At 34.8% G+C, this 25,900-nt stretch overlaps 1 protein-coding gene across 5 annotated transcripts in view; it reads right to left on the minus strand.

The window, feature by feature from the left end:
• NFXL1 (nuclear transcription factor, X-box binding like 1) overlaps positions 1–25,900 on the minus strand; it is a 76,474-nt gene that overhangs the window by 5,236 nt on the left and 45,338 nt on the right. For 4 of the 5 annotated variants that reach the window (XM_059383456.1, XM_059383449.1, XM_059383463.1 and 1 more), the window contains exons 16-21: positions 25,315–25,336; positions 24,525–24,665; positions 19,084–19,250; positions 11,220–11,289; positions 4,597–4,701; positions 184–270 (exon numbers count right to left, since the gene is read on the minus strand). In XM_059383456.1, the coding sequence (XP_059239439.1) occupies positions 184–270; positions 4,597–4,701; positions 11,220–11,289; positions 19,084–19,250; positions 24,525–24,665; positions 25,315–25,336 (592 nt within the window). Of the gene's footprint in view, positions 1–183; positions 271–4,596; positions 4,702–11,219; positions 11,290–19,083; positions 19,251–24,524; positions 24,666–25,314; positions 25,337–25,900 lie in introns of those variants that run through there. The other variant, XM_059383480.1, reaches the window with a different exon arrangement.

The following is a 25,900-nucleotide window of genomic DNA, read 5'->3' on the forward strand; positions in this document are numbered from 1 at the left end:
TTCTTCTCGGGTTGTGATCTCAGGGTTGTGAAATTGAGCCCTGCGTCAGTCTCTGCACTCAGTGGGGAGTCAGCTTGAGATTTTCCCTCTCCCTCTGCCCCTCCTCCCAACAACCCCAAGCTCGCTACACCCTCTCTCTAAAATAAATAAATCTTTAAAAAAAAAAAAAAAAAATGACATTACCTCAGATGCTTTCCGCTTCATTTCCTTGCATGTCGCGTCACATTCTATTGAAATCTGATTTTCTCGTACTTTGTTGCATTGCAATTCCTACAAATAACATTTTTAAAAATTTGACTTTAAAATGTCTTTCCCTCAGAGTCCTAACTGTATGTCATAAAAAAGCAAAATATCTGACAGCTTAAGGTTATGCATATTATTTAAAAGTCATGTTCATGAATATTTAATGATGATATGGTTACAAGCATTAAATGTCTTGATTCAAACAGTGATCATTCCTTTATTTCCTCCTAACCGGAAAGAAGTGAATATCATAAAATTAAATTATGAGTTAAAATTAAATTAAGAGTCACTATCAACCCAGCGTCAATCTCCTTTTCATTCTTTCTTTTTCTTTATTGTTTTGTGCTATAAAATGCTTCAGAATAGTGCCAACCAATGCAGCTTTCTGAGACAATAAACTGTTCTGTATCTCTGCTATCCAACAGAGGAACACTGACTCCACATGGCTAATGAAAACTCAAAATGTGGCCAGTGAAATCGAGGAACTGAATATTTACTACTATTTCATGTTGATTCATTAAAATTCAAATTTAAATAGCTGCATATGGGCCAACAGGTACATGCTAATGTGCTCAACATCATTAACTGCCAGGAAAATGCAAATCTAAACCACAATGAGATCATCAACCCACAACTGTTAGAATAACTATAATTGAAAAGCCAATAGATAACGAATGTTAACAAGAATATAGGAAAAAAAAAAAAAGAAATCTTGGACAGCGTTGTTGGGAATGTAAATTGGTATTGCCAGTATGAAAAACAGTATGGGGGCTTCTTAAAAAAATGTCAAGTAGATCTAGTAGTATAGGTTCTAGCAGTCTTGCTCCCAGATATATATCCAGGAAATGAGAAGAGTATCTAAGAAATCTCTGTGCTCCAATGCTCACTGCATCATTATTCACAATAGCCAAGATATGGAAACAAGGTATGTGTCCATCAGTGGATAAACGGATGAAGAAAACATGATCTGCCCACCTATCAACCTGTAGTGGAATATTATTCAGCCATAAAAAAGCTGGAAATCCTGCCATTTAGAGAACATGGATGAACATGGAGACAAGCGAGTAAGTAAAATAAGACAGATACAGATACACAAATATTGTATGATCTTACTAATATGTGGAATCTAAAAAATTAGAACTTAGAAAAGCTAAGAAGGGAATGGAGATTGCCAGGAGCTTGCGGCAAGGTGACATGTGGAGAAACTGGTCACTGGGTATAAATTTTCAGTGATAAAATAAGTCTTAAGTTCTGAGGAATCTAATATACAGCACGCTTGCTATAGTTAATAATATTGTATTATATACCTTAAATTTGCTACGAGAGTAGGATGTGTTCTCACCAAGAACTGGTAATCAGGTGTTAAATGCTAATTAGCTTGATTGCTGTAATCATTTCAGTGTATGTATAGACAATCATCACATTTGCATCTTAAATATATACAATTTTTGTCAACTGTGCATCAATAAAACTAAAAAATATTCAAATAAATAAACAGCCACATGTGGCTAATGGCTACCAACTCATGCAGTTCTAGAGAATTTTCTGGAGAGCTACAAACTTTCCTCTCAATCATTTAATTTTTTAAGAAGTTTTAAAATTTTAAAAATTGGTCTAAATCTTATGTTTGCACTTCAATATCTCCTTAATGAAACAATAAAAACCGTATCTACTCTTTTCTTGATGATGTGACATCAATCCTATAATCAATTTGTGAACTACTCGAATAAGTGGTCCTTATTTTAAAGTCCTAGAATTTGCCTAGATGTTTTAGCTACCTTTTTTTGCTGCCAGATATCACTTTTGCTCTAAGTGTACCTATCTGTATCAATTTCTCCTTTCTTACCACACTCTCAGATACTAACTGTTTTTAGTTCAAATTTACCAGAGTTAAGATATGTGATCATCGCTTCTCGGCCTTTTGGCTAAGATCAAGTGAAGATATGTGATCATCAAATCCTAATGAGCAAATATACTTTCATGAAAACACTTTATAGCATGGAATTTTATTACTTAAGAGTTTTTTCCCCCACTTCAGTTCTTCATTTTTGGTAAACAGAGTCCTCCATGGACAGTCCAGACAAAGGAACAATAATATATACAAGTATAGACAATAAATAATGTATTTGCAGATATTAAGTCGATCAGCCTGGAAGAATGAACCCACCCTCCCTCATTCAAAAGGTATTTATAAGAGCACCTATTACATGCAAAGCACTGTGCTAGGGACAAGGGACACAATAAGAAAAATAATATAGTAATGGAAGCAGTAAATGAATACAACAGCAGCTATTATTTATTAAACATAATAATCACTGTACTAAATGCTACGTAAGCATTACCTCTTTCATTCCTTTCAATAAATCTATGTATAAACTCTATTTTAGGATGAGAAAACAAGGTTAAAGACATCCTTAGAATCACAAAGCTTTTAGTCATGAACCTAGAATAAAGAAAACCAAGGAGAAACAGCATCAAAGTCTTCCCAAGAGTCAGGGGAAGGAAGACCTTCCCAAACAAGGAAATGCTAGCACTAAGTACTAGAGCAGGGTTCTAGTAAACAGAACAGTAAAGGGGAAAAACTTTGCGTTTTACAGGACAGAATGTCTACATTGCCACAGATCAGAGGGGCGTATATCATACGTGTTAGGGCACGTAAGTAACAGAATCATAGAGACAACTGCTAGGCAAAGGTACCATCTCAGAATCCCTTGAATGTCAAGCCTGCATGTGCATACGTGTTTCTTTTAAATGTGTATTTCTTCCCACAGGTGATGAAGAACCACTGAAAAACTTAGATTAGGGATGTAGTATGTTTGGAAGCAAGGAAATCTGTTATAAAGCTATTCTTAAAGTCTAAGAATGAGCTGTTGCCAAAGTTCTAGTGGGTGGCAATCTGCACTTGGATAATAACATGAAATGAGAGAAAATCTGAGAGATATCTCTAATTAAAAGTGGCTTGACTAAGCACTGATTTTCACATAAAGATGGTCCAATTTAGGAGCACCTGGGTGGCTTAGTTGGTTAAGCATCTGCCCTCGGCTCAGGTCATGGTCCCCGAGTCCTGATATAGAGTCTCGCACTGGGCTCCCTGCTCAGACCTCTGGCCTTCACCCTGCATGTGCTCTCTCTTTATCTCTTGGATAAATAAATAAAATCTTAAAAAAACAAAAACAAAGAAAAAAATGTGGTCCAATTTAAGTATCTAAAACCCATGGACTCAATTCCAGAAGAGGTCAGGCCTACACATTTAAATTAAGAAGTCACTACCCCAGGAAGTGGATAGTAGGAGCTGTGAAAATAAATGAAAAGCAAAAATCCTCAGTAAAAGCTAAAGATTCTCAAATATTTGTTGGATGGATGAATATAAGAGAGAATTTAAAGAAAAGAAAAAAGACTAGCTTTAGGGGATGACTGTAAGAACATGAAGAAAAAAAGGTGCTGCAACTTCAACCAACACAAAAAACATCAGAAGTTGACAGTGTGAACACGGAAGTCAAGGAAAAGGAGAACTGAAAACAAACCACTCAGCCACCGACACTGAACAACACTGAGATTTCCTTTGGAAGCTTACATGAACAGTGGCAGTTTGCCTCCGCCAAGCTTTCTTTTTCTTTTTCTATTTTTTAAAGATTTTATTTATTTATTCGACAGAGAGAGAGATCGCAAGTAGGCAGAGATAGAGGGGGAAGGAGGTTCCCTGCTGAGCAGAGAGCCTGATGCGGGGCTCGATCCCAGGACCCTGAGATCATGACCTGAGCCAAAGGCAGAGGCTTAACCCACTGAGCCACCCAAGCGCCCCATCGCTGACCTTTCCAGTAGTTAGTGTTGTCCTCTTACTCTTTCATCACTACTATTTTATTTTTTTACCACTATTTTATATTAAAGTGAATTCTCTCCAAGTTTGTTATTTTCTAACATTATAAGGCTACGCATGTGAAGTCTCTTTAAGGCTATGTTTTCACAACTTAATACTGATGGCAAAAACTATTTCATAAACAAGAGCAACAAAGGTTAATTCCAGACCATTTCTTAAACCATGAAACTCACTGTATTACTCACATTGTGTTTCTTATACAAAGACCTCAAATCTCGAGCATATTGATTCTATCCAAAAAGGGGCACTGAACTTGATTCCAATACAAGACAAAGTTCTTTTATGAATAAATTACAGAAAACTGGATTGCCAAACAAAGCCAATTTTTAAAATATTTACAGAAATATATAGGCTAACAATAAAATGATTCTAAAAAATAAGACCTTGAAATTCAAAAGGCAAAAAGCCAAAGAACTACCAAAACACAAAGAAAATTTTTACATAAAAAAGTATTTACAATAACTTAAAACATTTACCTTCTTTATTCTTTTACAAGGACATCTAAGTTTCACCTTCTGGTTGCAATTAAAGGGACATTCACCAGGATGACACATCTCTTTGCATCTGTGACCACAAGGAAGCTACAATAAAATCAAAATAAGGCAATTACATATTTACATTCTAATCAGAATCTGCAAATTCCCTTTCTTCCAACAACTATTTTAAGAGATAGTCTATTATAATAGGGTCAATCAACCCTCGATAATCATCTAATTTTTAACTTTTTTCTTTTAGATATAAATTACTTTAATTACACAGAAATGTTAAATATTCTCCCCAGTTCCACTCCAAGAGTGTATCTTACTTAGAACACTACTGTGGCTAGTTACAGCCATGTGACTATGTTCTGGCCAATGGAATTCAAGCATAAGTGCTTTTGTACCTTAAAGCATTTTGAGACCACACATCCATGTTCTTCCCTTCTCAGTGTGCTTTGAGGTAACATGTAAACCAACAATGGAAACCATGTGTCAAAGAGAAGCAGCATTCCCTGGCTTACTTGGGTTCCATGCATCTACCTTGCATGGTTATACGAGAAAGAAAAAACTTCCTTGCTCTTAAGGCACTGTACGATAACACAACTGCTTAGCCTTTTACTCTAAATCATTTCTCTTCGCCACTACATATCAAAACTTATTATAGAGGCAGCCAAACCACTCAGTAACTGCCAAGATGTCTACATGCTCCTGTCTACTTATTTACTATCTTCTTATCCAGTCAAGCTTTCAGATGAAATGTTCTGACCTTCTTTGTATTCAAATGTTATCCAAACTTCAAGAAATGGCTCAAATCACCATAAAAGCATGATAGGAATTTGTCTATATTTAAACAAATAATACTAACTATGTAAGAAATATATTTCTAAACCATTGTGACATTGCTTATATGGTCTTAAAGTTTAAAAAAAAAAAGTTTGGACACCTCATAGTTATGTGTCTCTCTAATCACACTGGTTACTGGTTAAATTCCAAAGAGGCTGCTTGGACCTGAAGCCCAGCTTCCCTCTTTACCAACTGTGAAACCCTAGGCAAGTCTCCTGACTTTTCTGTGCTTCACATATAAAACCGGGAAGAATAACAGATTTTGCATAGCTGTCGTGAGGATTAAATGTGCTCGATATATTTAGCTATTTAATAAAATATTTAGCTATATAAAATAATAAGTTAGTGGAGGACAATGGTCTTCTATTTCTTTGTATCTCTTATACTCATTAACAAAGACACCTTATAAATAGTGGGCACCATAATAAACATTTGAATTCTCCAACTTTTGATCTTTATGATTCTGCAGATTGATCCTTCTAACTATCAACTTTACTCACCCCCAAAAAATTCTTACATTTTTTCCATTGCCTTTAGTGCCTCTCTAGTGTGCAATTAGATTTCTTACTCTTTCATTTTGAACTGAGACATACCAAAACTCAATTTGGACACTCAGACTACATTTTCATCAATCCCATCGTAGGGCTGAGCTGCTGGAATGAGTTCCACACTAGCATTCCTGGACCACTTCAGTTTTGTTTCTCTCTATACCTACCAAGGCCCCTAACACTGCTTAATAAGCTCAATATGTTTTACTACCAAATACCTGCCTCACAGAGCTGTTTAAAGTCTTTCCTGTCTCTTCAACATCATTCCCACCTTCACTCCTGCTAGTGCCTCTAGCCTGACTTCATGAAGAAGACAAAACATTTAGCATCAGCTGACCACCTGGCCTCTCTGCTCAAAACATGTATCTGTAGCCTCTTGTTCTTTCTTTAATCTGCGAGGTAATTACATCAGTCATCTTCTCTAAAGGTAACTAACCAATCTACTTTCAATCAATAATTCTTTTTTTAAAACATTTTATTTTATTTATTTGACAGAGATCACAAGTAGGCAGAGAGACAGAGAGGGGGAAGCAGGGTCCCCGCTGAGCAGAGAGCCCAATGTAGGGCTCAGTCCCAGCACCCTGGGATCATGACCTGAGCTGAAGAAGGCAGAGGCTTAACCCACTGAGCCACCCAGGCGTCCCTTCAATCAATAATTCTAAAGGGGAACGTGAATAGGGAAGACTATCACAATCAATAAAGATCTTTCTGAATTACATAGAATCGTGGCTATAAAGTTCTATCTCTTCAGTGTGTTGGGGGTTGATGAAAAGCTTAAAATCACTGCTCTGGATATTTTATCTTTCTGCCTCCTAAAAGACCTCACGGTCACTCTTCACAATTTCACTACCATCCTGAAAGTCTCTATCTTCAAAATGTATCTCTTTTCTCTGAATACTGCATTTGGTCTTGTTACCCCATCTAACAATTCTTCCATGAATCTCCAAGCGTTTCACCTTCACTGCTGGTTAGAAGATACAGAAGACACAAATTGGGATGGCCGCGGGGCTCATCACAATTTTCTCATGGCCATGGCTATGTTATCCGTTCTAGTCTTCTGTCTGTCACTGCCTATACCAAGGGAGCCCCTCGACTTAAAGGGACCAATCAGATTTTCTCTTCTGATAATGTGAAAACTAAAAAGGAAGAGTTGGTGGTTTGAACAGTCATCTTAGTAGAGGGTGCCCTGAGCTCCTGTTGGCAATGCCCTGGGGGCTGCTCAGATCTTGTCCTTCCTGAAGTTTGCTGTACAGCATTTCCTTCAGAGTCTATGAACTGGTCTCCAATATCCTCTGAATGTATTTTCTTTTTGTGATAAGTTAATGTAACTGATTACTCTAGCCTGCAAGGAGAACTGAAACTCCTCCAGAAGGATACTGTGCTAGCATCCAATACATGTCTCACAGACAAAAGTAATGCCATTAATTCTGAAAAAGTATTAAAAATCACTAGTGATCAGGAAAATGTAAATAAAAATCACGAGATGTCACAAGACCGGGAAAAATTTAAAACTCTGACAATACCAAATGTTGGCAAGGATATGCTATGACAGGAACTTTAAAATACTAGTGGTAAATTAGAAAATTTACTGATAGTAAGTTGTACAATTTTGGAAATCAATATGACATTAGTTGAAATTATACATTCCTTATGACCACGCACCACTATATGCCTAGAGAAATCTATACATGCATATATTAGAATGCACAAACAAGAATGTTCACAGCAGTATTCTGGAATTGGAAAAAACTCGTATCTACCCATTATAAGGCAAATACAATAAACCACAGTATCCTCGTACAATGGAAATAAGACTACAGCCACATGCAATAAACACGACAAACAAAATGGAGAACAAACTAAGGTCACAAAAGTTCATACTTTTGAACTTTAAATATAAAATTAAGCCAACAAGATCATTTTCAGATACCAGCAAGGAAATAATTGCTATAAAAGGCAGATGGAGGTAAAATATAGGATAGAAGGGGTGGGGGGACCAAAGCCAGACAAGGACTTTGTTAGCTTCTGAGATGCAGCAATACTATATTTTTGGACCTGTGTGGAGTTTATGGTGTTGACTTTCTAACTACTTGTTAAACTGTTCAGATACGTATTATGTGCTTTTGAGTAGGTGGTGATTTCACTGTTTAAAAAAACCAGGTGTGCAAGTATGTGTTATCTCAAAAGGCAGCTTATATTCTGACAGAGCTGAAAAGCAGTTCCAAAGGAAGCTGATTAAAATGCATAATCTATAATGACTATATCTTCATTTCAGAGGTAATGAAGTTTTTCTAAAACCAAAAAAAACAGAGGTTTTCCTAAAACATCCAACCTTGATATTCATTTAAAGATGAGATGTCCTACTCTTTCCACTCAATGTGGGACGGTCTTCTTGTACTCTACTCAGTCCTTAAGATCATTCTATTTATACCTGCATATGTCATTTCAAATGCCTTCCCCATAACTAATACTGTCTAGTTCAAAATGTTCCATTTTAATCCCAGTTTAAAAAGCTCTTTAAGGGGCGCCTGGGTGGCTCAGTGGGTTGGGTCTCTGCCTTTGGCTCAGGTCATGATCCCAGGGTCCTGGGATCGAGCCCTGCATCGGGCTCCCTGCTCAGCGGGGAGCCTGCTTGCCCCTCTCTCTCTGCCTCTCTGCCTACTTGTGGTCTCTGTCAAATAAATAAATAAAATCTTTAAAAAATAAATAAATAAATAAATAAAATAAAAAGCTCTTTAAAAATAATTAAAGAAAGCTTGCAAAACAACACTGTTTATGGATAAATACCCATCCTACCATCACCACAGCTAGCACACATATAGCACTCACTATATACTAAGATTTACATGATCTTAACTCATTAATACTCAGCACTCAGAAGTGAGTATTACTTTTATACATAAACAATTTGAGTTAAAGACACATTAAACAATTTGCTCAAGTAAAAAACAGAAAAGCTTCACAGGGCTAATAAAACCAAATTCAGAAATAATTTTTAAAAGTAGAATTGTATATGTGGGGCACAGTTTAAACGTACAGTTCTAAATGGTATCTTTATATTTTCTTTTTGTTAAATTCAAACCAGACCAGAAGATAGAGGAAGTGTACATCAGAGAATCAGTGGAGCTCAAGGGATATGTCTATACCACTTCAACAGTTCAGTTTCATTCACATTCAATAAAAACATTTACCAGCTGCCTAATGTGTACAAACAGGGAACAGGATACAAGGGACTGGATACAAGGATGAATATGACATAGGCCCTGCCCCCAAGAAATCTATAGGATGGGGGAGGGAAGAGAAAGTAAATGAGAATTTATCAGTCGGTCAGAATTTATCATAATCCCATACCTTAACTCCAAGTACACAAGATATCTATTGAGGAAAAAAAAAAAGATATCTACTACAAATTCGAAGTGACATAGTTCTTGGTTGATCCCAAGCATGACTTGATTCTATAGCTTAGTGGATCTCAAAACTGTGATGCCAGACAAACAATATCACTATTACATGTCAAATTAGAAATGCAAATTCTTGGGCCCCTACTCCAGGCTCTCAAAATCAGAAACTCTGGGGCAGGGTCCGTTAATCTGTTTTAAGAAGCCGTTGAACTGTTGAGAACTACTGCTGTACCCTTACCAATGTCCAGTGGCCATAAACTAGAATAAGTTCTATGAGACACCAGGATATTCAACTGGCCACTCTTAGACTACTTCAAACTGTAACAGCTACTTAAATTCTTCCCAAACTAAGGCTATTAATGTCAAGAGAGCCCAAGGAGACTCTAGTAATACTCTAGTAATTAAAAAAAAAAAAAAAAAAAAAAGTAATAGGCTCCAGACTGGCACAGAATCCAAAAATCATGAGCATGGAAAACAAATTTTTAAAAAAACATGATCACCCATCTAGTCCCAACAAATGTCGTAACCTTATCACAACTGAATCATAGTCAAGGAAATGCTAAACTGCAAATTAACAATCCCTAAATTTAATTTTGTTATTTCTAACTACAATCTCATACCAAGTTACGGACTCAGATTAAAAATGTGACAGTCTCAACCACTTATTACCTGGAATCTTAATTTGGGTAGAAGAAAATTTATTTTAACATGGAAAAAGTCAGGATTTGAAGAAATCAGAAAATTAAATTTGAAATATCCCAATGCCCGTAGTTTCACTTATATAACAAAGACAGGGTTATTAAATATAACCATCTATTGCTTGAAATGGTCTTTTTATAATCTTACATAACTTTTAAAATATTCAAGTTCAATTTCCAATAGTTCTTAAACAGAAATCCATAAAAAGCATCAAAAGTTTTAGTTAAAAGAAAATATTGTTAACAAAAAGGCATATCATGCATTTAATTTCTGTTTTTATTTAACCAAAGAGAATGATTATTATATTTACGGCTTTGTCGTCATCTTTCCCTGACTCTAAATAGGATGAGAAACAGATAAGTGCAAAAAAAAGCAAATAATTAAAATAAAAGTGGTACTATTAGTACATCTGTAAGTCAGAAGGATTCCTTTATAAATGTCCAAACAAATCAAATAATTGTCACTACCATACCTCCAACAAAAAAGGAATACTCTGACTTTTAAATTGACCAATTATAAGCAAACAAACAAATAAATAAATAAGCTGACCAATTATGGATGGTTTCTCAAATTATCACCAAGATAAATCACCAGTGAATTTTTACCTTTTTACTCTGAACAAGTTTTCTGAACTATTTTTGACACTTTTAATACTAATACAATGCATTATAAGCATGAGAATTTTTAAAAATAAAACTATATATAATTATTTATATTAATTCAAGATAATAATAATCTTTAAAGTTCACACACACACACACACACAAATACACTTTTTATATAACCTACTATGGATTTACTGTCTAACTGCCTATAACCTACACAGTTCTTCATCTATTTCTATTTGGGGGGAGGGATAAGTATTAGGTCAAAACTTTATCATATAAAGTACATAAGATACCTTTAAAACTTTTGGGGTATTAGAACCCCAAAATTTCATAAAGAGATGTACATCTACAGTTAGTGTGTATTACATTTTTATAGACATCAATCACATTTTCCTCCCTGCACCCAACATTTCTAGCATGTTCAGAAAAGACCTGATATAAGAAGACCAAGAAGAAAAGAGAAAATCCAAGAGAAACAAGACCTAAGAAATACAGCTTAAAAGGGTTCTATTAAAGCTTACCTCTTTAGGACACTGATTTTTGCAACAACTAAGGAGGTTCTTTTCATTTACATCAGCTGTGGTTATTTTTCTAAAAATAAGAGGAAGTTTTGATGACATTCAAACCGAAGTCCATTTTATAGATTACCTCTCTAAAAATAATTTCAAACATGTCCATAAAATTGCTTACTTATTTTATTTTTTCTTGAAAAATATTTTAATTGTGTATCATCTGTAACAACTGTCTTAATTACTTACCTGGTCTGATATCTGAAACCTTCCAGCCCTTTATCTATTACCAACATATTAAATGCCAAAAGGGCAATTACTGCAAACAGGAAGTATAAAACACACACAAAATATCATCTGTGCCTGGCCTTAATAATTTATGCTATTAAGGGGCACCTGGGTGGCTCAGTCCCTTAAGCATCTGATTCTTGATTTCGGTTCGGGTCATGATTGGTGAGGGAATCAAGTCTCAAGTGGGGCTCCATGGTCAGCCCAGAGTCTGCTGGAAATTCTCTCTTTCTGTCCCTTTCCTAACCTGCCCTTGTGCACTCTCTCTCTCTCAAATAAATGGGTAAAATATTTAAAAAAAAAAAAAAAAAAGGTAGTCTGCTATTATCTTCCTTTTCAGAGCAATCATTTTTCATAAATATCTTCCTAAAGTTTCCACATAAAAGATTAAAAATCTATATATTACTTAAAAACTGATACTGAGAAAATGCTCACCCAGATATTTTTAAAGCTTTTATTTAAATTACAATTAGTTGCATAAACTGTAAATTTTTTTAAAAAGATTATTTATTTATTTAACAGAGATCACAAGCAGGCAGAGAGGCAGGCAGAGACAGAGGAGGAAGCAGGCTCCCCGCCAAGCAGAGAGTCCGATGCGGGGCTCGTTCCCAGGACCCCAGGACCATGACCAGAGCTGAAGGCAGAGGCTTTAACCCACTGAGCCACCCAGGCACCTCCATAAACTGTAATTTTAGTTTCAGGTGTACAATATCATGATCCACACTTCCACACATTACTGGGTACTCATCACGACAAGTGTCCTCCGTCATCCCTATCACCTACTTCACCCATCCCCCCACCCATCTGTCCTCCGGTAGCCTGGAGTTTGTTTTCTACAGTTGAAACTCTGTTTCTTGGTTTGCCTCTCTCTTTTTCTCCCCATGCTTGTTTGTTTTGTTTCTTAAAGAACAACAACAAAAAATTACTTCAAATCAAAAAATTTAGTAAGTTTATTTTAGGAGAGTTTTAAAATTGTTTTTGTGAGCTATAATGTTAGAAACAGATTCATTTTAGATTTGATCGTTTTAGATTAGTCTGTGTGCTTTCCTGTTTGACTTGGTGGGTAATTCAGGAAAAGTCACAAACATCAAGGACTAAAACCACTTTCTCACAGATCATTGAATGTAACCACAATGGACACTGCATAAGTCAGTAACTAGTGACACCCTTAAAATTCCTATCACATTGAGGTCACTTTTCTCTTTCCATTACCTTTCTTCTACCTTTGATTCTTTCTTTTCCTGCTTTTCTTATTTAGACATAAGTGCCAAATATACCATAAGTTTAGCCTAACGTAAAAACTATTACCTTAAAAAAACAAAACAAAACAAAAAAACTATTATCTTAAGTATATGTATAAATTAGCATAAATGTACTCTAAGATAACATATGCAATTTTCTTAGCAAAATTTCACTTAATAATATCACAAAGTCTTTATATTGGCTCTATTAGAAGTCATATATTTTCATTCTTACAAGCATGGTGCTCACCTCTGAACTTTTTTTTAAAGATTTTATTTATTTATTTGACACAGAGAGAGAGAGAGAGAGAGTGCACAAGCATGGAGAGTGGAAGAGGGAGAAGCAGGCTCCCCACTGAGCAAAGAGTCAGAAGCAGAACCCGATGAGGAACTCGGGGCTTGATCCCAGGACACTGAGATCATGACCTGGGCCGAAGGCAGATGCTTAACTAACTCAACCACCTAGGCACCCCAGCTCACCTCTGAACTTAAGACTTAGTATTATTTTGTTTCTGTCACTTTATAATTTGGAATAAACTAATTTTCCAATATCTGTATCTTTTAATCTTATTTCTATAAAGGAAATTACATGAAGCAAAAAAGGACTAAAAATAAAGATAACATGGAATAATTCACTGAAAGTAAACAAAATTATCATAATGAATACTAAGTCTGAAGAATTCTCTCTAAAAACATATACTTCATGTTTTCGGAGGGCTTTTATTAAGGTATGATACAGAAGACAATAATGTACACATTTAAAGGGGAAAACCTGACAAGACTTGACATACGTTTACATCCATGAAACCATCACCACAATCAAGATAATGGACATACCCATTACCCTCAAAAAATGTCATGTGTCCCTTTGGAATCTCTTTATATTGCCCATCACCTGCTAGGAAACCAATGAGATACTTTTTGTTGTATATATTGGCTTCCAATTTCGAAGAATTTTACATAATCAAATCATAGAGCATTATTCTTTTTTGTTTGGCTTCTTTCACTTATAATCTTCACACTTCGAGATTCATTCATGATATTGCAAATAACAACAGTTTGTTTTTATTGCTGAATTTATTCTGTATGGACATACTACCATGTGTTTATTCACCTGTTGTTGGATGTTTGGATTATTTCCATTTTTGGGTTATCACATATAAAAATATTATGAACATTCATGTACAAGTGTTTGTATGGACATACATTTCATTTCTCTTGGTTAAGTATCTAGGAATAGAATGGTTGTATCCATACAGAAGGCAGTTGTTTAACTTTTTAAGAAACCGCTAAACCTTTTTCCAATGGCCCTATCATTTTACATTCATAGTAGCAGTATATGAGTTCCAATTCTTCTATATCCTCTCCAACACTTAATACTGTCAGTCTATTGTCTTTCTTTTTGTCTTTTTCATTTTAGCCATGCTAACAGGTATGTCATTGTATCTCACTATGATTGTTTAAAAGTTTTTATTAACATTCCAATTAGTTAACTTACAGTGCAATACTCTTTTCAGGTGTACAATATAATGACTCAGTACTTCCATACAACACCTGATGCTCATCACCTATTTCACCCATCCTCCCCATCTACTTCCCTTTAGTAACCATCAGTTTGTTCTCTAGAGTTAAGAGTGTTTTTTGGTTTACCACTCACTCTTTATTTCCCCTTTGCATGTTTTCTATCTTAAATTCCACAAATGAATAAAATCATGGTATTTATCTTTGTCTGATTGACTTATCTCACTTTGCATAATACTCTTTATCTCCATCCATGTCACCGCAAATGGCAAAATTCCTTTTTTATGGCTGAGTAATATTACACTGTATATACATATACACCTCATCAGTTGACGGACACTTGGTCTACTGTAGAACAGCTATAAACGTTAGGGTGCATGTATGTCTTCAAATTAGTATTTTTGTATTCTTTGGGTAAATACTAAAATTGCAACTGTGGAATTATAAGGCAGTTCTATTTTTAATGTTTTGAGGAAACTCTATACTGTTTTCCACGGTGGCTACAACAGCCTGCATTCCCATCAACAGTCCAAGAGGGTTCCCCCTTCTCTACATCCTCATCAACAACTATTGTTTCTTGTGCTGTTGACGTTAGCCATTCTGACAGGTGTGAGGTGATATCTCATTGCAGTTACAGTATTATAGTTTTGGTATGCCTCTCCCTGATAATCAGTGATGTTGAGCACCTTTTCATGTGTCTACTGTCCATCTGTAGGTCTTCTTTGGGAAAATATCTGTTTGTATCTTTGGCCCATTTTGTAATTTGATTATACACTTATTGGATGTTGGGTTTTATAAGTTCTCTATATATTTTGGATAGTAACCCTTTTTCCAAATTAGTCATTTGCAAATATTTTCTTCCACTGCGTAGGCTGCCCTTTAGTTTTGTAGATTATTTCCTTTCCTGTGCAGAGCTTTTTATTTTGATGAAGTCCCAACAGTTTGTTTGCTTTTGTTTCCCTTGCCTTATGGGGTATATCTAGTAAGAAGATGCTACTGCCAATGTCAAAAAAGTTACTGCCTATGTTCTCCTCAAAGATTTTAATAGTTTCCTGTCTCACTTTTAGGTATGTCATCCATTTTGAATTTGTTTTTGTGGATGGTGTGAGAAAGTGGTTCAGTTTTAGTCTTTCGCATGTTGCTGGACAGTTTTCCCAACATCATTTGCTGAAGAGACTATCTTTATCCCATTGGATATTTCTTTCCTGTTTTGTAGAAGGCTAACTTCCCATATATTTGCGGATTCATTTCTGGGTTTTCTATCCTGTTCTCTTGATCTATGTGTCTGTTTTTGTGCTAGTACCAAACTGTTTTGATTACCACAGCTTTGTAATATAACTTGAAGTCTGGAATTGTCATTCTTCAAACTTTGTTTTTCTTTTTCAAGGTTGCTTTGGCTATTGGGGGTCTTTTGCGGTTCCATACAAACTTTAGGATTGTTCTAGCTCTGTGAAAAATGCTAGTGGTATTTTGATGGTGATTGCATTAAATGTGTAGACTGTTTTGGGTAATATAGGCATTGTAATAATATTTGTTCTTCCAATCCACAAGCATAGGATGTCTTTCCATTTCTTTGTGTCATCTTCAATTTCTTTCATCAGTGTTTTATAGTTTGCAGAGTACAGGTCTTTCACTTTGGTTAGGTTTATTCCTATGTACCTTATAGGTTTTGGTGCAGTTGTAAATGGGACCGATTCCTTGATTTCTCTTTCTGCTGCATCATTATTGATGTATAGAAATGCAAACAGATTTCTGTACAATGATTTTGTATCCTGTGACTTTACTGAATTCATTCACAGTTCTAGCAGTTTTTTGGTGGAGACTTTTGGGTTTTCTCTATAGAGTATCATGCCATCTGCAAAGAGTGAAAGTCTGACTTCTTCCTTGACAGGCTTTCTATTGCCAAGACGCCTTTTATTTCCTTTCATTGTCTGAGTGCTGTGGCTAGGAGTTCCAGTACTATTTTGAATAAAATTGAGAAGAGAGGCCATCTCTGTCTTGTTCCTGACCATAGAGGAAAAGTTCTCAGTTTCTCCCCAATGAGGATGATATCAGCTGTGGGCTTTTTATATATGGCTTTTATCATGTTGCGGTATGTTCCCTGTAAGTCTACTTTGTTGAGGGTTTTTATTATAATGGATGTACTTTGTCAAATGCTTTTTCTGCATCTACTGAAAGGATCATCTGGTTCTAATCCTTTCTCCTGTTAATGTGGTCTATCACATTGATTGACTTGTGAATATTGATTTGTGAATATTGAACCATGCTGGCTACCCAGAAATTAATTCCACTTGGTCACAGTGAATGATTTTTTTTTTTAATGTCAGATTCAGTTTGCTACTATTTTATTGAGAATTTCTGCATCTATGTTCACAAGGAATATAGGCCTATAGTATTCCTTTTTAGTGATATCTTTATCTGGTTTTGATATCAGGTAATGCTGACCTCATAAAATTAATTTGAAAGTTTTCTTTCCTTTTTCTCTTTTTTGAAATAGTTTGAAAGGAAGTTATTAACTTTTCTCTAAATGTTTGATAGAATTCTCCTGTGAAGCCATCTGGTCCTGGACTTTTGTTTTTGGAAGTTTTTTGACTATTGATTGAATTTCTTTGCTGATTACCACTATGTTCAAGCTTTGTATTTCTTCCTGTTTCAGATTTGGTAGTCTATATGTTTCTAAGAATGTATCTGTTTCTTCTAATTTGTTCAATTTGTTGGCATGGAGTTTTTCATAATACTCTTAATTGTTTGTATTTCTGTGATATTGTTATTTCTCCTCATTTGTGATTTTAATTGGGTCCTTCCTCTTTTCTTTTTGATAAGTCTGGCTAGAGATTTATCAATTTTACTATTTTTTTTCAAAGAACCAGCTCCTTGTTTCATTGATCAGTTCTATTGTTTTCTTTTCTATATCATTTATTTCTGCTCTAATCTCTATTATCTCCTTCCTTCTGCTTCTTTAGACTTCTTTTGTTGCTCTTTTTATAATTCCTTTAGGTGTAAGGTTAGGTTATTTATTTGAGATTTTTCTTGCTGCCTGAGGTAGGCCTGTATTGCTATATTCTTTCCTCTTAGGACCGTTTTCATTGCATCCCAAAGGTTTTAGACCATTTTGTTTTCATTTTCATTTGTTTCCATGCATTTATTTTCTTTTTAATTTCTTCTTTGGTTTCCTGGTTGACCCATTCATTTTTTAGTAGCATGTTCTTTAACCTCCATGTATTTGTGGTTTTTCCAGATTTTTTTCTTGTGGTTGACTTCTAGTTTCATAGTGTTGTGATCAGAAAAGGTGCATGTATGACTTTACTCTTTTGTATTTGTTGAGGCCTCTTTTGGACCTAATATTGATCTATTCTGAAGAATGTTCCATATACTTGAAAAGAATGTGTATTCTGCTTGAAAACATATCCTTCAGATATATATTCAAGGAAAGGAAAAAGGAACTCCAGAGAGCTGTAGTAATGGAAGCCACCTCAATCCATATATATATCCACACATTCCCCCCAACAATCATTCCACTTAATAATAAAATCATTAAAATTCCACAGCTTCCTCATACCTAGAAGATACAAATTCTACAAACTTCAAGATTACCTACAAGTAGAAAAATAAATACCAATTCATAGCAGACCTAATTCTCAAGTTCTCTCAGCAAATCATTTCAGAGAACCAGTAGAGTTCTGGAAAAACTGAGCAGAAAAAAGAAAAGGGCAACTGAGTTAACCTCACACCAGAAAGAGAAAGTCCACCTAGTGTAGATCAGAGTACTAACTATGGGAAGAAACTTTAAAACATGCACAAGAATCAAGGAGCTGATCTTGGAAAGGCAACACTCTGGACAAGAAGGTAAAAAGGTAAAGTCACCCTTGGGAAACTACATGACAAAGGGAAAAAGAAGCAAGACAGGGAAATTTCAACCCTGCTAGACCAAAGGAAATATCTTTCCTTGGTATTACTCATCAATAAAGCAAAATTGCCCTCTTCACTCTCTCTACAAAACTTCTAAAGCTAAAGAAATATTTTATTCTTAAAATTCCAACAGAACAATTTTCATATTTAAAAAGAATAAAATCTGACTTTTGCAATTTAACAGAACATGAGCCTAGAGTCCAAATGACAAAAACAAGTTTAAGTTAATATTAACAAGCATTTTTCAAGAGGTACATCTGTTTAAAAAATTAGAAACAAAGCCATATTCCCAAATTTAACTTCAGTAAAATATACTTACAAAGAACCTACTTTACAAACTTGGCTAAATGGAGCTGAACAAGTTAGTAAATTATGTTAGATCATGATTTTTTTTCTCTCCACATAATCCACAAGCAAAAACATGCACTTCGTTGAGTGTACATTTTTTTTAAGTAAAGGAAATATAGAAGTCATAGCCTAATATGACAAATGCCCTAACAGATACATTTGTAGTAAAAGTCTGTAATTTAAAAATCGTGTCTCAGTAGCTACGTGTACTTTACTTTTCATCCAACAAAATTCTAGTTTGACACTGTTAACTGAGCGATCTGTTATAGAAATGTTTCTACATTTTTGAAAGCAGCGATACAACTTTTTTCCTTTAAAAAAAATCTTAAACAGAATCCCTAAATAGAAAAAAAGCGTAACTGTCTTTGAAATCAGGGTTCAGAATGTACAAGGTGAAGGGTTCTACATTTCTTTCTTCAGGTCTCTACTGGAAAGTCTAAGCTTCAAGCATCTATGGGTGACCATGAATAATGTTCCTTGCAGTACTCTTCATAGGATTCTGAATTATTAAAAAAATACTGGTTAGAAATAATTATAGTAAAACAAGAATATTTCTTCAGTCCACTTACCTGCATTCCACATATAGGCTTGTGATCTTGCAGTGACATTTTATTCTAAGCATCTGAACACAGGGAGGACATTCTCCAGGATGACACGGCAAAACACATGGATGGGGACAACCAGGAGGCCGTGATTTAGAGCACCCTTCTTCACACTGAAGGCATTCTGGGCCAGCCTGATAGGAAGTAAGGTAATAAATCATCTAAGTACAGAAGTCTAACATTTCTATATATTAAAATTATAAAATATATATATAAAATTTATGCATCCCATTAAAAGAAAGTACTTTTGAAGCACTTAGGAATACAGTTAATAAAATAGTGCTTGCATGCTTGCACTCTTAAAAATATTCAAAATGAAAAAATACACATTCAAAATGAAGAACAGGAAGGTATCAATATGACCATTATTCACAAAGATTTTATATCTACAAACGTCACTAAATCAAACTGTAAATTGTAAATTACAAGTATTCCTCTAAAAATGTAAATTACTTCCCAAAGAATAGTCATAACAGAAATAAATAAAACATTGTTTGTTTATTTTTTTATGTTTTATTAATTTGAGAAAGAAAGAAGGAGAGAGAGAGTATAAGCAAGAGGACCAGAAGAGGCAGAGGGAGAAGCAGGCTCCATGCTGTGCAGGGAGCCAGATGCAGGACTGGATCCCAGAACCCTGGGATCATGACCTGAGCCAAAGGCATACACTTAACAACTGAGCCACCCAGGTCCCCCAAAATAAAACATTGTTAATTCATTTCCACCCAAGAAACATGATCACCATCAAACTAAAGAAATCAACACTATGTTAACACATAAATAAAAATTCCCAAAGCATGCAATGTTCTAGATATACTGCTCTCACCTTGCCAAACAGAAACATACATAGAGGCGAAAAAGGAGAATGACCAGCAGTTTATGTTTAATGTACTTCAATGAACCAAAGTTACATTACATTTACAAATAAATGTACTTCAATATAAATTCAACAAGGTACCTCTTTGCTCTAGTAATTTAATAATTTAACTACCATCTACCTACTAAAGAAGTTTAAAATTATTATTGCAGGCTATTATTTATTTTCACATGTCATACATGAGATAAAGTATGAGAGCTATAGAAAAGGATACCAAGCCTTAAGTTTAAAGTTTAAAAATTCTGTTATCATTCCTAAGTATAGCCATGATTACAAAACAGTGATTATGTCAATAAAAAATCCTATTTTTGACATATGGGATTAAAAAGAAAAAGTGTTTCAATTAGGAAACATTCTTCTATAAATAATTTCTATTTTTTATTTTTAAAAGTATATTAATTTATTCTACACTCTTCTAGCAGCATACACCAGAAACTAATTCACATGCTGGAAATGTGCAAAATGGCAGCAACTCTGACCTAAGAAACTTCAATTTAATGGGGGGAGGTAAAGAACATAATAGAATGTCTCCATAAACACTCTGAAAAAAGATAAAGCAGGTTAAGAGGGAGTAAAAGAAGCAATAAGAAGGAAGATCTGATAAATTTCATGTTGGAACAGAATAAATAAGAGAGAGAGCCATACAAATGTAGAGTCCCAGAGAAAAGAGCACTAAGTGCAAAACCTCTGATATAGAACAAATGTGGAATATTCAAGAAATAACAAGAATAGAAGGAGAGGGGTGCCTGGGGGGCTCAGTGGGTTAAAGCTTCTGCCTTCAGCTCAGGTCATGATCCCAGGATCTTGGGATCAAGCCCCACATCAGACTCTGCTCCACAGGAAGCCAGCTTCCTTCTCTCTCTCTGCCTGCCTCTCTGCCTACCTGTGATCTCTGTCTGTCAAAGAAATAAATAAAATCTTAAAAAAAAAAAAAGAGTAGAAGCAAAAATGAGAACATGAGTGATGAGTGCTAAGAGGCAGGAAAGAGGCAGGCCCTCATAAGGCCATTTGGATTTTATCCTGAGAGTAACTGATGCGTATTGAGCCGGGAGATAACACGCCTTACATTTTTTTTTTAACTTACATTTTTTAATTTACATTTGTAAATGATGAATCTAGCGGATGCAGTAAGAAGATACTGGGAGTAGAGAAGCTGGCTGGGAGAATAGTACAGACATCTCTAGGTAAGAGAAGATGGTGGCTTGGATGAAGAGGGTATGGTAGAGATTACAGGAAACGGTCAGACTCACGGATATACTTTGAAGATAAACCTGATGAGGTGTGTAGTGAGACAAGGACAATGAAGAAAGAAATCAAGAAATGTTCCTCCCTTTAATCTGCAGAACTGGCTAAAACTGGTAATATAACTTTCTGAAATTGGAAAAACTAGGAGAAATATAGGCAATGAGTCTCACAATATGGAAATAGAGCCAAAGATGACACACACTGTTTCACTTGTTTTTTTCCTGGCTATGTGGTACGCCTGCAATAATCTTTCACTTAAATAACATGAAACAGAAGAACATACTGGGCTGGGAGTTAAGGCAGGGGTCCTACTACTTTCTTATTATTGCTCTCCTGTTACATGATCATGAACAAGTCACTTGATAACCTTCAGTTTCCTTATCTGCAAAAGAAGAATTATACTGATGATATGGGGCTCCTTCCTTCCAATTATGAAAAAAAAAAAAAATCACTAAAGCTGTACTTGCTAAGCTACCTTCCTGGATCACTTCTAATGTCAAGTTCTATCTTCTAGAAGGAACTATCTAACTCAGAAATACAGCAAGCCTGGCTGTCAAATACCTTACACAGTTCTCCTTAAAAAATAAAAAGAAAACAAATTTTAACCCAGGGAACAATATTGAGATAATCCACAATAATTCCCCAATCAGTCATATCAGCTTTTAAAATGAGTTTTTCCTGATTCATCAGACAGCTGGAAATCCAGGGAAGATAGCAATCCTCATTATAAGCAATGAGATGAGGAGAAGGAAAGCAGAATTAACATTTGGGTTAGTATTACAAACTGGAAAATAAATCTTGGAAAGTAAAATTCTCTTTTTTCCCATCTTATTAACAAATATTTGACATTTTTTAAATTTAAGGTGTTCAACATTTACATATTGTAATAAGACTGTCATTGTAGCAATAATTAGTACCTCTATCACATTACAGAATTATTCCTTATTTTTAATGTCTGGAATAATTAAATTCCAATCTCTCAGCGAGGCTCTTGATTGTAACATAATTCTTTTTTTTTTAAAATCAATGAAGCATCACACATTACACACATTGCCTTTAGCAGTAACTCAAACACTTGGCAATTGCTAAAATACTGAGGTGAGACCTGAGAGTTTGCATTTTCAAGATTCCAGGTGATGCCCATCACGCAGACAACACTGTGTGGCAGGGGTTTATCACATACATAATTATGTAAGAAATATATTGTCTGTGTGTGATTATGTACCTACATTTTCTTTTTTTTTAAATTTTTGGTATAGATTTTTCCCAGAGGAAAGACTATCTTCATTATTTCTTCGCTCAGTCACTCAGAAATATCCGTGCCCAGGTTTCCTTGGGAATTACACACTTCATTTGCCATTGGCTTCACACCTTTCCCCAGCTAACCACTCTGTTCCACTCACTCCAATGTATGAATTAGACAACAGGGATATATTTGTTGCTAATGGTAGAAATCAGAGGCCCTGCCTTTAAGAACAGCCTTGATTGGACTGGGATCTGTCAGGAAAGCCAGGGAGAGGCCGGAACAGAGATAAGCAAAAGAATTTTAATTCCAGTCAATTCAATAAACACTTTTAATATCTGCTATGTTGTAGGCCCTGTGCTAGAATTCAAGGTAGAAACTGCATTAGTAATTCCAGAGCCATTTGGGTCAAGAGGGACATGCAAGGAGATCTTCTCCAATGGGTCTCAATTGAGATATTACAGTAAGGAATTTAAGAAGTTTATGAGTTATTTCATTTTTAATATATAAATTATAGCGACTATAAAGTTATCCCTCAAATCATATAATTTTCAATCTGCTGCACTGCATCAGCCTTCTCTGAGTGGGAGATAAAGACAGACTTGTAGCTAAATTAAGAACTGCACAGAACTTATAACCCATATTTTACCACAGCAATTGCCCATGAAGCAATGCTGGGATAATCCAAGATAATTCCCCAATCAGTGTCAAATCAACTCTTGAAGTGCGTTTTGTTTTTTCAACTCACTTAATGTTCTGGAAATCAAGAAGAGGAAAGCCATACAGCAGCTATACTCTCATTAGTTAAAGTGGTTTTGAATTATTACATTAGTATAAATTTTTATAATTCTAATATCTTTTTCATTTTATCATGAGTACATTTTTATTAAGGATCAAAGAATGGACTGATGAAGAGGTTATAAGCAATACACTGACATGTGTGCATATGAGCAAGAATGATACTACAGAGGCTTAGGTTATCATGCTTTTCAATCACCAAATCAAAGACCAAAAAAAGAACAATGCAAGTGAAACTTTCATTTCAGTAACATACAATTCATAACCATTTGTAAATTTAATGTTATTTAATAAAACAAATCTTAAAATTTTTGTTTATTCCTCATTAAACACACTTGCTGATAGTATTATGATACCCTAAAGAATGGAAGTTTACAAAAAAAAATTAAATATTTTTAAAATATACAATTTTTTATATAACTGAAGTTTATTTTTTATTCACACATCATGTCAAATGTAGCCTGGCAGGGGACTCTGGCAAATTAATCATTCTGGGACACAGGAAGATGAAGAGTTAGTTTTTAACTGTATCACATGGGACATAACAACACCCTCAATCACAGAAGTAGACAAAGAGTAGAGTGGTTAATGATAAATAAAGATTTCCCTGACTATTCTTGGAGATAAAAAACATTTCAGCCTATATTTTCTCGGCCATAACCTCTCATATGGCCTAGGAAATTCAGAATAGGAGACTATCTGTATCTCTGTTTTAACAGGAGTCTTTTATATTTTATTGTTATTTAAAATAATTTTCTTGTTCTATGTTTGTTTTTATGTGATGAATTTAATGTTCAAAAATAAAATTAAATATCATTTAAAATTTGATTAGCTACGTTTATTTTTCCTTGTAAAATGGCAATTTTAGAGATCTTTCAATGATTGGCTTCTCATATGCTTGGTAAAATGCTTTTAGTGAATTTCACACACACATGCTTCCCGGGGGAATTCTACCAAACATTTAAAGAAGAACTAATTCCTATTCTCCTAAAACTGTTCCAAAAAATAGAAATGGAAGGAAAACTTCCAAACTCATTTTATGAGGCCAGCATCACCTTGATCCCAAAACCAGGCAAGGATCCCACCAAAAAAGAGAGCTATAGACCAATATCCTCAATGAACACAGATGCGAAAATACTCAACAAAATACTAGCCAATAGGATTCAACAGTACATTAAAATAATAATTATTCAAAAAAATATTTCAAGCATACTATAAGGACATATACATTCAGCCTAAGGATATTACCTTGTTTTTGCCAACGCAGGCATCAATTTCAGTTACTTTGTGGCATTCTTTCATACACGTATGATTCTGACAATCTAAGGTTCGTCCACATACTCTCTTACAAGAGTATGGTCCTACAGCATGGCATGGGAGTGGACTCACCTTAAAAAAAAAAAAAGAATAAGGAGAAAAATATCAATACACACAAAACCTGGACCCATGTTTCTGAAATGACTCTGTTATCACTTGAGAATAAGTTTCATAAAGAACTAACACATTTTCATTAATAATAGTAATTTTCAAAATCAAAGTAATTTATCAAAAAATCCAAAAAATGAATGCCAACAAACAACACATTCTATTCCTAAAAGGGAAATTCAATATAACAATGCTATAGAGACCACATATACATAGGTTAAAAAAGCACAATATATTTTAAAAATCAGCAGACGGCGCCTGGGTGTCTCAGTGGGTTGCGCATCCGACTCTTGATTTCAGCTCAGGTCATGATTTCAGGGTCTTGTGATCAAATTCCGGGTCAGGTCCCTGCTCAGTGGGGAGTCTGCTTCTCTCCCTCCCACTCTGCCCCTTCCCCCACTGGCACGAAAGAGCTCTCACTCTCCCGCTCTAAAATAAAGTATTTTAAAATTTTTTAATTAAAAAAAAATCTGCAGATAAACTCTTATACTTTTTAAAGCACTAAAACAAACAAACAAACAAAAAAAAACTTTGACTTTGTCATTTCTAACAATCCTCAATAGAAGAGGCACAGATTATAAGCTTCCCTTAGAAATTGGTGCCTATAACTCACCTCATGCTTCCCAAGACATTCTCTGCAAGAAAAAAATAAAACAAAAATGTTACAAATTCTTTAAAAAGATTATCTAAAGCAAAGGTGCTAAGTCTACTGGTTCTATTAAGAATAAAAAATAAACACATATGGAAATAACAAGTGATTACAGAAAAACTGCAGGATACAAAGTTAACATTCAAAAGCCATTTACTCTTCTATATGCCAGCAATGAACAACTGAAATTTGAAATTTAAAACATACCACTTATATTAGCACAAAAAATAAGATAGATACAAATCTAACAAAATACATACATGATCTATTTGAGCAAAACTACCATACACCGATGAAAGAAATCAAAAGCAATCTAAATAAATGATGAGATATCCTCTGTTCACTGATAGGAAGGTGCAAATATTGTTAAAATGTTGCTTCTTTCCCAACTTGATCTAGATTCAACATAATTCTAATCAAAATCCCAGCAAGTTATTAATAGAGGACACCAACAAACTGATTCTAAGTCCTATATGGAAAAACAAACAAACAAAAAAGAGAGCAACACAATACTGAAAAACAAGAGTATTAACACTACCCAGCTTAAAGA

The sequence above is a fragment of the Mustela nigripes genome, chromosome 1 (genome assembly GCF_022355385.1).
Source record: "Mustela nigripes isolate SB6536 chromosome 1, MUSNIG.SB6536, whole genome shotgun sequence".
Classification (NCBI taxonomy): Eukaryota; Metazoa; Chordata; class Mammalia; order Carnivora; family Mustelidae; genus Mustela; species Mustela nigripes.